This window comes from Carassius gibelio, chromosome B20 (genome assembly GCF_023724105.1).
Source record: "Carassius gibelio isolate Cgi1373 ecotype wild population from Czech Republic chromosome B20, carGib1.2-hapl.c, whole genome shotgun sequence".
NCBI lineage: Eukaryota > Metazoa > Chordata > Actinopteri > Cypriniformes > Cyprinidae > Carassius > Carassius gibelio.
The window spans coordinates 21,304,251-21,319,473 of record NC_068415.1 but is presented as its reverse complement, the minus strand read 5'-3'; the positions used below and the strand labels follow the sequence as shown (position 1 = coordinate 21,319,473).

At 35.8% G+C, this 15,223-nt stretch overlaps 2 protein-coding genes across 2 annotated transcripts; both read right to left on the bottom strand.

Annotated features, from left to right (window-relative positions):
- Positions 1-19: 19 nt before the first annotated feature.
- Positions 20-3,710, bottom strand: rdh14b (retinol dehydrogenase 14b). The gene is made up of 2 exons (XM_052585987.1): positions 3,285-3,710; positions 20-1,457 (listed from the first exon to the last, which is right to left on the bottom strand). Exons 1-2 carry the CDS (start codon positions 3,636-3,638, stop codon positions 840-842), a joined length of 972 nt encoding a protein of 323 aa, XP_052441947.1. The 5' UTR covers positions 3,639-3,710; the 3' UTR covers positions 20-839.
- Positions 3,711-4,746: 1,036 nt separating this feature from the next.
- crip2l (cysteine-rich protein 2-like) lies at positions 4,747-14,077 on the bottom strand. Its single transcript, XM_052585991.1, has 8 exons — positions 13,899-14,077; positions 8,951-9,045; positions 7,709-7,766; positions 7,254-7,379; positions 6,733-6,801; positions 6,490-6,584; positions 6,061-6,118; positions 4,747-5,294 (listed from the first exon to the last, which is right to left on the bottom strand). Exons 1-8 carry the CDS (start codon positions 13,939-13,941, stop codon positions 5,230-5,232), a joined length of 609 nt encoding a protein of 202 aa, XP_052441951.1. The 5' UTR covers positions 13,942-14,077; the 3' UTR covers positions 4,747-5,229.
- Between the last annotated feature and the right edge of the window lie 1,146 nt (positions 14,078-15,223).

Below are 15,223 nucleotides of genomic sequence, written 5' to 3'. Positions count from 1 at the left end.
CCTCCACAAATGACAAGAGTTTCTTTCCAGCATTCAATTTATTCAGTCTTTACAGAACATCAGAAGCACAGCATTTACACTCAAAACATTTCATGTTAGCGCGTGTGATTAAGGACAGTAGCCAGTAAAATCCCTACAGCTCCACTCTGAATTAAATTGATCTAATAATAGCTAATGCAAAGAGGTATATAGTGGAGGAAATTAAATTCATGCAGCAATTACTCTGATTCACTTTTTTGTTTGAGTAGTGACACCACACTATATGCAGAGCTACAACCTACGTGTTTCCTTTTTGATTTCATTTGGACACTGGAATGCCACAAACATCTTCAAATACATCTCAAAATGAGTCACAGGGTGGGAGTTTATTTCACAAAGATGATATTCTGGGAGACTAAAGTGTGTCTAATTCACGTCAGAGAAGAATAGGTCCGTCAAATTAATTGCTGATCAACATTAAACTACATTGATGTAATAACTTGGTCACCAGTTAATCAACATTGAGAGATATGCAGTGGTGCACATGCTATTCTGTATTCATGTTAGCTCTGAGCCATGTGTTTCTTGGGCACGTTGCTCCTGTCATTTGTATTCAAGGGATATGTCGGACTCGATACTTTCAGGCTCTCATTCTCAGAGAAGAGTGAGTCACAAGCCTGAGGCCATCTCTGAAAACACTGCAGCAAAGATACAGGGAACAGATGGAAATTTTAATTTTCTGTCCCTTATCCAGCAAATCCCTCAGGTACTAGGCCAAAAACACTCCCCAAAAATCCAGTGCACTGCCATTCGAGGTTTGCATTTGCCACATTTGTGAAGAGTGGTTCTGCTTCATCCCCTCACCCCCTAAGCCCCACCATGCTTTCACTCAGGTCCCAGAGCCGTTTAGCAGTATGGTCATCGGTGGCTTTAGACAACAACTGTTCTTCTTCGCAATTAGCAAAGCATTTTCCAGACACACCCTCAACTTCAGGCGAGCAAGCCAGGTACAGTGGGGTCTGAGCACCCTCCAGTGGGCTTTTGAAGAACATCCAAGAGACCAGCATGAAAAGAGGCTTAATCAGCAGGGGGATGTTGACGTGCCTGCCCAATCTGGTCCTTACGATACCAGGAGTGAGGGCATTTACAGTTACCCCAGTACCATCCAGCCTGCGGGCCAGCTCGCGAGTAAACAGTAGGTTGGCAAGCTTGCTCTGGCTGTAGCAAAAAGATTTGTTGTAATTCTGTTCGCTGTTCAAGTCCTCGAAGTTGATGCTGCCATACTTGTAGAGCTTGGAGGAGACCACGACGATACGGCTGGGAGCCGACTGCTTCAGGAGGTCCAGCAGAAGGTTTGTCAGAAGGAAGTGACCAAGGTGGTTCACTCCCAACTGCATTTCATAGCCCTCTTCTGTCCTACTGTAGGGACACTGGTAGAGACCAGCGTTGTTGATAAGAACATCAATCCTCGGCTCCTCCTAATTATGTAACACAATTAGGAGTTAAGAAAATTTGAGTTTGTGCACATCTAATCACACTTAGTTCATCTAGTGTATAAATGCAATAAAGAAAACAAACAAGTTTAGACACATGAAAAATGTGGTACAGTCATTTAGCTTGGCTAAGACCGAAATGTAAAAATACAGATAGATTACTATCCTCAAGTCTTCTGGCATGCTGTTTCAGAGGCAAAAACTGTGGATATAAAGACCTCAAGGAGGCTGTCTGAGGAGGGACAATGCTATTCTATCCAACAGAATTTTGTGTAGCTAGATATTGACTCTATGTAACTAAAATGGCTTTATATAAATGTTTATTAAATCTACATGGGAAATAAGGGCTGGCTGTTACTTGAAGTTGTTACAATGGCTGTATGTCAGTAACTAAAATGATTTGAGGTTTTAAGTAAAACCAGTAAGACATGCTACATATTAACTAGGCCTGTTTGCATGTGTCGTGTCAAAAATTAATTTAATTTATCAAATACATATTTATTGTTAACTATAATTGTTTAATTAATGTAACACTGTGAAAAGACTTAAAAATGGATGTAATTGTAAATTATTTATGTAGCTTTAAATATGGCAGTCGGCATATTTATACACACTGCAAGTCCCAAATATTACAAATCCCTCTGATTTGAGTTAGCCTAAGTCATGATAACAATTTCGTTGACGGATCGTTTCACAGGTTTGTGAGTGAGACCTTGTAAAAATATCCTCTCAAGTTATACTTCTAATCAGTTTTCCTGTATGTTCATTATTAAAAATGAAAATGGGAGCAAAAATACAAGCAATTAAATGTGTTCATAAAATTAAAATATGAAAATTAAAATGACGGTAATAATAAATTCTGACAAAAAATTTCTGATGCTCTCCATTAAAATGACGGAAATGTTAAAGTATAACACAACCTCAGCAAAATATACACAGTTAATACCACCCACATAAAAAAAATACTATAGTCATTTCTAGTAAATAGTGTTTTTGAACCATACTATTGTAAGGTGCATTATACTCTATATATTATACTATTCACAACACTTTTTTTAAAGAATGCTACATCATAAATGTAGTATTAACTAAAGTGAACTGATAAAATGTAATAAATACTGTAGTATACTTTAGTTTTTTATAACAGTAACCAGGAATCTATTGTAGTATAATATATCCTATAGTTATAGAAAACTTAGTAGGCTACAGTATTGGGTCAAGTAATTTGTTTATATTACTATAGTTGTTATATTACGAATTACCACAATAAATTAATTCAAGTAACTTACTTTTCTATAGCATGGTAAAAAAACACTATAGAATTTACTATAAATTACTATATGATTTTTTTCATGTGGGATGTTGTTATGGTATAATTACCACAATAATAAGTGATGATAATAATATGCAATCCCATTAATCCGTGCTGGTAACATTGTAAGAAGCTAATTTGTCATTTTTCATGACTGGTGGCTAGAACTAAGTTTCCACAGTGTAATTGTGCTAACAATAACTGTAGTAATATGGTTAACACAACAGGAAGAGTACATCATAGATCATATTTCATATCATATCCAGGACATTGGATAGCTAATTTCACTGAGAAACAAGTGCTCAGTGTTTGACCTTTAGTTACACAACATGGAAGTATTAGCTCTTTTCCTGGTTTTTATGAACTACTTTGGCTATTTTCTCAATAGTTTTTGCCTGAGCCATTTCTTCGTGCATGAATTCATGCTCCATGATGTTGTAGCATACATTTAATGACAGGCAACCTAGTTTCAAAAGAGAAAGAGACAGTTGTAAACAAACCCTGATAATTTCCTCGCAGAAGCTGCGCACAGACTGGAGCGACGCGAGGTCCAGGTGTTTGACCACGACCTCTCCCTGGTTCGGACCGGCTTGATTCTTGATATCCTGGGCCGTCTCCTCGGCCCTCTGTCTGTCCCGACAGGCCATGACCACACGGGCCTGCAGCTTCAGCAGCTCCGCGGCCGTCGCCCTCCCGATGCCGCTGTTCGCCCCGGTCACTATCACAGTCTTTCCGCGCATCAGACCCGCGGGGAAACGCAGCAATTTCAGCGCTTTCCGCCTGAAGAATATTCTCCGGGCAACGAAGAAAACCCCACCGCCGAGGACAGCGGCTAAAATGACCGCAGCAGACATCAGTGCAGGAGAGCTGCCGAGTGTTGAATAACAGCGTGCGCGTGAGCACAGCTGTACCACAATACCCAGAATGCACTGCTTTGTTATGGGTTAAAATGCATTTCCCCTATGTTGGAAGTGTGTTACACGATATACCATAGAGCTTAATTTATAATAATCAGCATCACTGTATGCAAACGAAACGTAAATTTGACTATTAGTGCAGCGTTTACGGTAATTTATTAATAAAAGCCTATAACTGTATAAAATAAAACAGTTGCAAACAACATTCATTCATGATCTGTGACAGATCCTTGGATATGCTATTATGTACAAAAGTTGATGTTATGATATAACAAATATGTTATAATATATAGACTACAACAACATCACTGATAGCACACAGAAACTAACAGAATCTATTTGACATCTGTATCTGCAATAGTTTTTACAGTGTTTGCTCATCTGCAATACGTCCATAGGACGTTTCTTTTACATTTAGCCATTTAGCAGACGTTCTTCCAAAGTGACTTACAAATGAGTAATCATACGTTTCGTATCAGATGTCGAAAAGGTTCTTAGAAGATGTCTTTATATGATTGAGAAGTAGGCTATGTAAAACTGAAATCTTAGACATCTGCCAGATGTTTATACACAGCAGATGTATAAACATTCCTTTTAACTGAACACAATTATTTGTAATTTCTGCTTGATTTTTTTAGAGTTGGTATTTATTGATCAATGGTTTCCAGCTTCAGAATAATTTTCTTCTTTGGTGAAAGTATTAGCGTTGTAGTTCACTTATAGACATCCAGGGGGTGACACCGTGGCTCGGGAGTTTGTACTGTTGTGTTGTCCCCGGATTGAGTCCTGGCAGGGACAGAAGGCCTATCTTTGTGGAGTTTGAATGATCTTTACTCCAGGTGCTCTGGTTTCCTCCCACAGCTTAAAGACATGCAGTTTACGTGAACTGAAGATTCTCAGACTTGTGTATAGATTGACTTGAGTATGGATTAACTGCTGTAGTTCCCGCCATGAATATAGCCATATATGCTGGAATGGCATTAAATAAGAAAAACAAAGAAACAACCAACCATAGGCATCCCAAAAGTGAAATAAAACAATTGAATACACTAAACAATATTTTTTTTTTATTAATTTCAAATACAAAGTTTTTTTTTATACATAAACAGACCTTAAGTCCAAAGTTCAGAAAACATGTACTGTCAGTAAACTTTAATAAATAAGTGTGCTAAAGTGCTACACAACTACACATATGTTAGAACTACTGGTAAAAACATTTAATTCTGAACAGAATTTTGTTGTGTTACCTTTAAATCGATGTCACAGTCAAAAAAATCAAAATCCCAACTACATTCTTAAAAATATATAAACTATAAACCATATATAAATACAGCAAAAAGGCTAAACACATATTCCTGTTAGTAAGTAGTAATACTAGCTCATTTTAGTACAATTAAGTGGCACTCTGTAGAATAGATGAACAAGATCAGTGCAGGCTCAAGAAAGAGAGGAAGTGGAGTTAAAGGAAGCAGACGAGAAGCTTGAATCTACGGTTGCTAATGATATACTGCTGGTGTGGCTGTCGTTCTTAGGACTGGCTCTCAGAATTTGGGTCCTCATATATGTAACTGCCAACACCTCCAGTGTTCACTCCTGAACAAAAACAGCGAAACTATATTATCATGGGTTAAAGATCAATATTTCAAACCTCAAAACAATGAACGTTTACTAGACTCTAATAAATGCTGGGCGGTTTCTTTAAACATGGACTAACCAAACTTTTAAGTTGAAAATGTAATTGAAAACATTTTCAACTATATTTTGATCCAAAGTTGGGTTAAAAGAATCCAGCATTTTTTGAGTGTATGATTTAAAGAAGTGTAACAATAGTTCACAAAATATTTTGAGTCATGTTTAGAACAAGAATAGTTAAATTACTAAAACGTGATGCTTTTTACAAAGCACATTGTTCTGAAAAGCGCAGTGTGCTCTGATTGGTCAGCTATCCAGTGCGTTGTGATTGGCCAAATACCTCAAGCGTGTGATGGAAATGTTACGCCCCTTACCATATTTGGAAACACACAGTGTCTCAACAACATGGTGGCTGTGGTAGCAACAATACTACAGTTACGCCTTTTTTCTTTGCGTAACATTTGGGCGGTGTTATGCAAATCTTCCAAACCAGTGACGTAAACATGTGGGGGCGTGTTTGAACAAGGTGTTTTAGGAAGGTGTGGACGAGTCATTACTTTTATAAAGAATATTTCTTTGGGTTTGAGACTTTAGTCTTTGCAACTTTACAGATCTTATATACAGTAGGCACAAACAGCTTGTAACACTCCAAAGAAAAATACAAACTTGAAATGGCATCATACGACTCCTTTAATATGTGTAAGATAATGAACAATGGGAAATGTACCTTTTGGCCCAAAGAGAACAGCGTAACAGGGTTTATGGCAGTACGGCTGGCCATCGTGCTGCAGTTTAAAACAGAAGCCATGTTCACTATTAAATCACATTTAATCAAATCTGGATGAATTGCACAAGAGTTTAGTCTAGATGTTTTTGAGCTGCACTTTAGAGAGGGGATAATTACATTTCTATTCCATCCATGCAGATACCTTTTTTTTTTTTTGGACCAAATTATATTTCAAATACATGTACATAGTGAACATCACAATATAAGCAACTACATATATATATTTAGTTTAAACCTTTAAAGATTGAAATACAGGCCCAAAATAGAGTAGACAATATAAGTAACTTAAAATATATTGCTATATATTTTTGGGCTGAGAATCAACAGGTCTTCCCGTTGAAAGTGTTTAATGCTGTCTCTGTCCCTCACCTCTGCATGGCTGCCTGGAGCCAGAGTCTTGCTGCACCTCTCACAGCGCAGACAGGGCCTGTGCCAGTCTTTACCCAGGGAGCTGACCTTTTCAGCTGGAACACAAAGAAGGAAACACGGGCCCTTCTGTAAGCATCAGGCAACCTCAGGAAATGTTAATGTATGTCCCGGCACTGCTGAACACACAAGTTCCAGCGCAAGTCCATATTTGGTGAACTTTGCTGTCTGAATGTCAGCGCTTACCGAAGTACACTGTCTTGTTGCACCTTGGGCAGATGTTCGGCTGACCAGAAAACGAACTGAAGCTTGCAGCTGGAGAATATTAGGTAAACAGTCATTCTCAAAAATATCATTCATTTAAATGACATTAACATGTAATTACCATAAATGTAATACTCCTAAAATAAAATACAGAACTCATTATCACCAGCCTCTTTGTTCTAGAAAGCACAGTAGAATCTGTCCATGCAAATGTCGCATGTGTATTAAAGCCCAACATATACATTTAAGGATAGTTCACCCAAAAAAAATGGAAGTTATTGGTAACAAAGTAGTTCCTGGTTGCCGTTAAGTTCCATGTTACCAGGTTTGGTTATCCACAATCTTCAAAATATCTTCTTTCGTGCTCAACAGAAGAAAGAAACTCAGATTGTGGGTGAGTAAATGATGATGTCATTTTCATTTTTGGGTGAACTGTCCCTTTAAGTCTGTGGGGGGGCATGATTTTTTTCTATGAACATATATAAATATATATATAAACTCACCCTTCACTGGGCCCCTAGTAGCCTTTTTCTCTTCAGCCTTGGGCTTGGTTTCCATTGCATCGGGGACAGTGTCTTCACTCACAGGTGTTTCATAGACATATGATCCAGCTCCGCCGATATTCACACCTATAGGGATATGACAGGCAGTACAGTTGCTTCTTTTCTGATTGTATTTGACACTACAGTGTGTAAGAATGTAACATACATTAGCATTCTTTAACATATCTTTTTTCTCAAAAGAAAAAGTCATACAGGTTTGAAATGACACAAGGCTGAGTAAATGATGACAGAAATCACTTTAATCCATATCTGAAGATCAGATATTAAAGCTGCTCTCGTGCAGGCTGTCTGTCTCATTAAGAATCTGTAGCATCAAAGGAAGGGGTGTCCTACTTGCTGCAAGCCCCACAAATTATGAGAAGATGCATCTAAGGCACTAATTAGATGTACCGCACCTTTTGGTCCATAGAGGGCAGCATAGCATGGCTTGTGGCAGTATGGCTTCCCATCATGCTGTTAACAGTGGAATAAAGCACATCACTCAGATTAATTAGGCATCCAGTTCCTGTCGTACTTGAACGTTGTCATCAAAAATTAACACTCATGCTGTCCAGTTATTAAAGCATGAACTATTCTCAACATCTAAAGAGTAAACAACTGCACCGGCCCTTTTGAAAAAGAATTAGGCTACGCTTTTAAAAAGAGTCTTATTATGAAAATAATACACTTTAGAAAAGTACTAGTGCTAATTGGAGTAATGTTTTCTGACATGTATTTTATGGAATCTTACAGTTAAATGAAAAATGTATTATAGTTAAAATTTTTAATAAATGCAACTAGTTGGACTATGTAATTTCGTGTTTACTTTTATTGTCTTTGAAATATGGTTGCCTAGTACTGCCAAATGAAGTGACAAGCATTGATGGTAAACTAAAAAATATCTTAATGTAAAAAAAAACAAAAAAAAACTTGTATGCCATGTGTTTAAATATATTCGTATTTGCGCATTTGCGCATGGTGAAGTTGCATAGTACATTTAAAAATATATTTTTAGTAACTTTTCTTACTATTTTAGGCATATAAAGATGACAGAAATACAGAAAAGAGTAGTAATTTGGCATGCTATTCCAAATTCAGAACTGTCTTCATGAGTGAGTCATAAATTGTGATTTACTTACAATTCAATTCAATTCAATTCAAGTTTATTTGTATAGCCCTTTTTACGATATAAATCATTACAAAGCAACTTCACAGAAAATTACATTTGTACAATATTTAGTAGTAGCTTATAAGTGGTGACTGTCAGTTTGTGTGCATATGATAGGAATTTTCAGAAAAATGAATACAAGACGTAGTCAACCAGACGATGAATATTGTTAACAGCAATTATTATATGATGCAATCACACTTGTAGCAATATTTGTTCGTTCTGTATGTTGTTTTAGGGTTAGACTCGAAGCACTGATTAATAACAAAATTGCTGAATAAGAGTAAAATTTTGAATTTGCAAACTAGAAATCAACATCACTGACATTAGATGTAACATTAATGTATATCTGAATATCATGATGCAGCAACTTCCAATGCAGTAGCAAATATACATGAAGGAAAAGTGCATTTAACGGGATCTTTATCTTCAACACACTCTTTTACGGGTTTATTTTTTATGTTATTTTTTTTAGCTGTCTTCCTCTCACCTCTGCATGTCCTCCTGGATTCAGAGTCTTGTTACAGCGTTCACACTTCAGACAGAATTTGTGCCAGTCTTTTCCCAGGGAGGTTACTTTTTCCGCTGCAAGACACAAAGAGATTTATTCCCTTTACAGATCATCATTCATCTGAAGATGTACATTAAGATGATGGTTTAAGGGGCTCTTTAAAAAAAAGTGTTAAACCTCTTTCCTGAAGCCAACAATTGAGCTGAAATGACTCCATAGAGACTCTTACTGTAATGGTGCCCGGCAAAGATCAGAGCTTTTATGAAATGGTGGTTTGAGTCTATCCTGGACCCTCTAAATGTGTTTATCCATTTAGTCTTTTGTCAAAGCACATCTTAATGAGTCTCAGTGAGAGATAATGTGAAGAGAATTGTCCGTCTGTTTACTGTCTCACAGAGGATGTCTGGGTGATGTGGACGACTGCGAAACACTATCATAGAGTGAAAGGTTCTTATCAAATCTGACCTTGTCATATCGAGGCCAAAATATTCCAGACACGTGCCTCAGGGAGCACAGAACACCCTCATGAGGTGATCTCCACAGAGCAGTGTCACGTCTCTCGGAGTTTAAGGGGTGGTTGATTGCGATGTCACTTTTTAAATGTTAGTTAGTGTGTAATGTTGCTGTTTGAGCATAAACAATAACTGCAAAGTTGCAGCGCTGAAAGGTCAAAGTCTTTTTAAATTCTGGCAGTTTAATAAGGGACCACAACGAGCTTCTTCATAGGTCTGTTACGTCACAAACCCAGATAAACCCCGCCCCCGGGAACATGCAACAAAGGAGGTGAGGCCATGTTGTGCTGCTTTAGAGAAGAGGAAGAGAAAACTAGGGGCGCACGTAAGAATCTGTGCATATATGAATTGCGATTCTGTCTTTTAAGGATGCTAATAGATTCACAAGTTCCAAAATCATTGTTCTAAAGCAGCGGATCTCAACCCTGTTCCTCACGGCGCCCTGCTCTGCATCTCTCTCAATCTCTCATTCAGATCATAAGAACTGTTTCATTTATACACTGATTTTCACATAGCTACGAGAAGCGTTAAACATGGATGCACGTATGGTTGTTGTGCTGTATTAAAGCTTTAATCAGAATAAAACCGTATATTAAAAGCTAACAGAAGCAGTAGCATTTATGAACAACAGCGTATCTAAAAGTATAAGACAACAACAAACAAACATAGCATTAAGAGCCGTGCTTGCACAGGTTCTGTGCGATCCTCGTCATTAATAATCTCTGCATCTCAATCAGGCTCAAATTGATAAGCTATATAGAGGACGTCATTGTTTACAAAACAACCAGAGCATATTCTGAGCTTGAGGGGGGCGGGATGTTCAGACGCGCTCTAGAGGCGCTTTAGCCAATCACAACACACTGAGCCAGCTGACCAATCTCAGCACATCGTGTATTTCTGAGGGAGGGGCTTCATAATAACAGGAAATAAATCGATGCGTTTGTCAGAGAAGGGACAAATTGGTGTGAAATAAAGGTCAGTTTTGTGAAAAATAAGTGTTTATTTTTATTTTTTATTGTTAATTAAATTTAAATTAAATGTTAGACTGCACCCCATAAACGCAACCAAGCCTAGAAAAAAACAGTCAACCACCCCTTTAAGAGCGAAGAACTGCACAGTAACATTTCAGGTCAGACTTTGTGAAATCCATTCAAGGATGTTTAGGCAAGTGTGTTTATTTGTGTGTGTTCTGTTGCAGGATGTTGCCTCAGGGTAACAAATCCATTTTCTTCATTTTGTGAGCACATGATGCATATAAGGCAATAAACCAGCTAATAAAGAAGGGATAACTTTGAATAAACCAGTAAAAAGTGTTCTAGCGGGAAAAAAATAATTATCTGCATGATACACCATGTGTTTCTATCTATCTATCTATCTATCTATCTATCTATCTATCTATCTATCTATCTATCTATCTATCTATCTATCTATCTATCTATCTATCTATCTATCTATCTATCTATCCAGTACTTACACACACGTCAGTGAAATAAAATGAATCATGGTGTCCACCAAAATATTAACCATCACTACTGTTTTAAATGTATATCCAGGAAAAGTTCCTTGAGAAATGCAGCATATTTGAATGATTTCTGAAGGATCATGTGACACTGAAGACTGGAGGAATGATGATGACAATTCAGCTTTGCATCACAAATACTTGTTAAAATGTATAATATTTCAAAACATTTCTGTTTCGACTGTATTTGTCTCTATGTATCGACTGTTATTGATCAAATAAACATCCATGGGGATTGGTGAGCATGAGAGACAATCATCTTTTACAACAATTATCCATTATTATATATCAAACTTTTTAGTGACTTTCAGAGAAACTGAAATACAAATGTAGCCTATAAGCCAGTTTTAGTTCCTTCATGTAGCAGTTTGACAATTTTCCATTGCCATGCAGTTTTGTTTCCAAGCAACTAGTTAAGATGGAAATAATATTTATTTATTATAACATTATTTTATTATTTCTGTATATTTTATATGTATTTTTTGCTTTTATGTTGTCTATTTTATGCTAAATGCATGCGATATTACTTTTTTCTTTAATCTTATCTATTTTCTCCATCTTTGTGCTCACAAACACAGCAGGACAGTAACAAGATTAAAAACTGTTTGTTTTTTCGTGCAGCAGACAAATGTGCTGGAGTTGAACAGACAGTAATTAGTCCTTGTCTCTAGATTTGCAGTTCTGTTCAATGCTTTCATGATGCCTCTTAACCTGAGTATCAAATGAGCTGTTTCCATAGCGAGGATATGTGTGGCAAATTGCAGTCTGACAGAAAGTTAAAGAGGTTGCAAAAACTTCAGCATCATTTTCTTTTATTTTTTAGAAATACTAAAAATCTAAATAATTTAATGACTTTCATGGACCAAAAACAAAAAAGGTTAATAATAATAATTGAAATTTAACTCACCCTCAGGGCATACAAGTGTTCATCAATGGATCCTCTATAGTGAATAGGTGCCGTCAGAATGAGAGTCCAAACAGCTGATTAAAACAACACATTAATCCTCAAGTAATCCACACCAATTCAGTCCATCAATTCATGTCTTGTGATGTGAAAAGCTGCACGCTTGTAAGCAACAAACACATCATTAATACGTTTTGAACTTAAACAATCACTTCTGCTCAAAATACCAGTCTCTATAATCCATAATAACACTTCATCCAGTGAAAAAGTCCATCCTTTGTTGTCAAATATGCTTGATCTGTGCATATTTCTTTCCTTATTCGGACTAAAGAACAATTTCACCAGGCAGAGGACACACTATTCGGGAAAGAGGGCTTGTATTTTAGTCAGAAGAAGCAAGCAACAGTTTGAAATGAAAAACATCTTAATGAAAATGTTTTAAATTGTCTAAAACACAGCTTTCTGTTTCACAAAACGTTGATTGATGAACTGGACTGGAGTGGTGTAGATCGCTTGTGGAATATTGTGATGATTTTATCAGACTCTCTTTCTGACGGCACCCATTCACTACAGTGGATCCATTGGTGAGCAAGTGATGTAATGCTACATTTCTTAAAATCTGTTACAACTCATCTACATCTTGGATGGTCTGAGGGTGAGTACAGTACAGTATCTTTTTTGGGTGAACTATTCCCTATAACCACTGACTGGAAAGAGAAAGGCCTGCACAAACTGCTGTTATATGGCATAAATACATGTGTGCGGGCACAATGCATGCTCCTAAAAGCCATTTAAAAGTAGCCATGTGCCAGGCTGCATACTTAAAGGTTATTTGATGTATTCAAATGAACAAGAATGCTTTCTCGGGTCACAGCTGTGAAAGTCTCAAGTAAGCGAGGAGAAGCCAGAGACAAAGTGGATCGCACATTTGAATTATTATAATGCTCAGTGGGAGGCAGTCAGCTCAGCATATGATATAAGCACAAACAAAATGTTTAATCATGCATGTTGATTTGATGCTTTGAAAGAACAGAATGAATGAATAAATATTAAATGTCTTAATTCTGGCTGACTGCTGTTAATGATAAATAATCAATTAATATAACGACTAATTACAGTGTGGGGACAAATGCCAGTGACACCTGCAGTTGAAAATAATTTTGGCCTAGTTACATTTCACCATGAGATAAAAAGCATGAAAAAACATCTCTGTTTAACATTTTCCAATAAATCCAAATCTGTTACACACCCCATTCAAAGGAGGATTTTGAGTGAAGGGAAAGTAAAGGTCTGGACTGGACAGGTGAAAATTTTTAAGGGACTCATAAAATTTCTTAAATCAGGCCGACTGTGGTTGCATTTCAATATCTGGTGGTTTTATTGGTTTATTCTAATTGCATACTTGTTTCACTCATGTTTGTTCACATAAAATAAGTCTCAAAGCCTATTGAAAACCTAATTAAGCGATTATTCTTGCATGTTTTACAGTCACCAGATCATAGCTATTCTAGTGCAATGGGGTTATGAGCATTAATAGTGTCATGTAATATATTATACAGTCAGATTTCATTCATCTTTATCCTACATTTCACTAGTCTTCCATTATTAAATCAGAAAACTCTCTCTCTCTTTGTGTATAGCTATACAGTGGTGATTTCCATTTAGTTTATTTCACTGCACGAGCTCAATTTGGTCTTTCAAATAGGTCACCATGCATATAAAATACTCAGCAGATAACATAGCTTGATTAGATGCAGAAATCTTAATCATAAACCGTAATTAATTTATTGAGAATATCGTGCAGGCGTGATTAGCCAGGTAGTTACCATCGAGTCAGCACTAATGTCTGAATGGTTTGCAGAGGTTATTTATAAGGCATACGAGAATTATTGTAAATTCATACACTAGGTTATTACATCTACGGTGCAGACACCCGTTTGCATTGTTTTATTCATGGCACTGCGAAATAGAAGAGAAAAATGGAGGACTTACCAAAATAAACCGTTTTGTCACATTTGGGACATTTTGATGCCATGTTCCGTGCGAAGCTGGGATTTCCTTTGATTTAAGCACGCTGTTTTTTTATTCAGACCTGAGTGAATGCGACTTGCGCGTTCTTAGAGATGCTCAAAGCGCGAGCGCGTCCTCCCTTTCAAGATCGCCGGCGCGGATCCTCCCTCGATGACGTCAGCGCAGTGCGCGCGTGAATGTGCTCACCCTTCATTTCATTAAACATCGATGTCAGCGCACACAGAGCATATAGACACCATGCCATTCATAGAAACCTTATAATACATGACAATACCTTCTCCATCACGACCGAACACAATACTACACTGAAAACATTTGATATATTATTAATACATCACACATATTATAGAACACATCTATCTACGAAATACATTATATAATAATGTAATTCATTTTTATTATGATAAATAATACAAGGAATAGATTAGTTACTATAAGAAGTGCAATGCAAGTTGATGCAGTCTGACTTTCAGGAGAAAGATGCATACAATTTAGAAATTCCGAATTTATGCAAATATGACCGATTATTTAAATGCATTCTTTTTTTTGTTATAATTGCACATTATATATATATATATATATATATATATATATATATATATATATATATATATATATATATATATATATATATATATATATATATATATATATATATATATATATATATATATATATAAATAAAACATGTATTTGTTATAAATCAATGTTTTAATTCAGATTGTTGTATTTAACTGTGCTTGGTTACGTTTTTTTATTTTTTTTGATAAACCTTTTCGTCGTGTTGATTTTTCATTTATGTATTTTTCTTAGGGCAGGAAAACGATTAATTACGATTAATCGCATTCAAAATAAAAGTTTATGATTACATACTTTATATTTGTTTATATAAAAAAGTATATATATACACATTATATAGGCTACAAGTATATATATATATATATATATATATATATATATATATATATATATATATATATATATATATATATATATATATGTATATATATATACTTGTAGCCTATATAATGTGTATTACACATAAATATAAATATTATATATATATACATATATATATATATATATATATATATATATATATATATATATATATATATATATATATATATATTACATTTTTTTTCATTAATATATGCATGTGTGTGTATTTATATCTAAATCAATATACACATTACACACACAAATATCATATGTAAACATAAACTTTTATTTTGAATGTGATAAATAGTGATTAATCGTTTTGCAGCCCTAATTTTATTATGATT

Excerpts from the sequence above, each read along its gene's own strand:
- rdh14b (XM_052585987.1), bottom strand. The coding sequence starts at position 3,638 with ATGTCTGCTGCGGTCATTTTAGCCGCTGTCCTCGGCGGTGGGGTTTTC. Across the intron at positions 1,458-3,284 it reads TCTGCGAGGAAATTATCAGG|GAGGAGCCGAGGATTGATGT; the intron begins GTTTGTTTACAA and ends TTACATAATTAG.
- crip2l (XM_052585991.1), bottom strand. The coding sequence starts at position 13,941 with ATGGCATCAAAATGTCCCAAATGTGACAAAACGGTTTATTTTG. Across the intron at positions 7,380-7,708 it reads TGCCCTCTATGGACCAAAAG|GTGTGAATATCGGCGGAGCT; the intron begins GTGCGGTACATC and ends ATATCCCTATAG. Across the intron at positions 6,585-6,732 it reads CAACAAGACAGTGTACTTCG|CTGAAAAGGTCAGCTCCCTG; the intron begins GTAAGCGCTGAC and ends TTTGTGTTCCAG.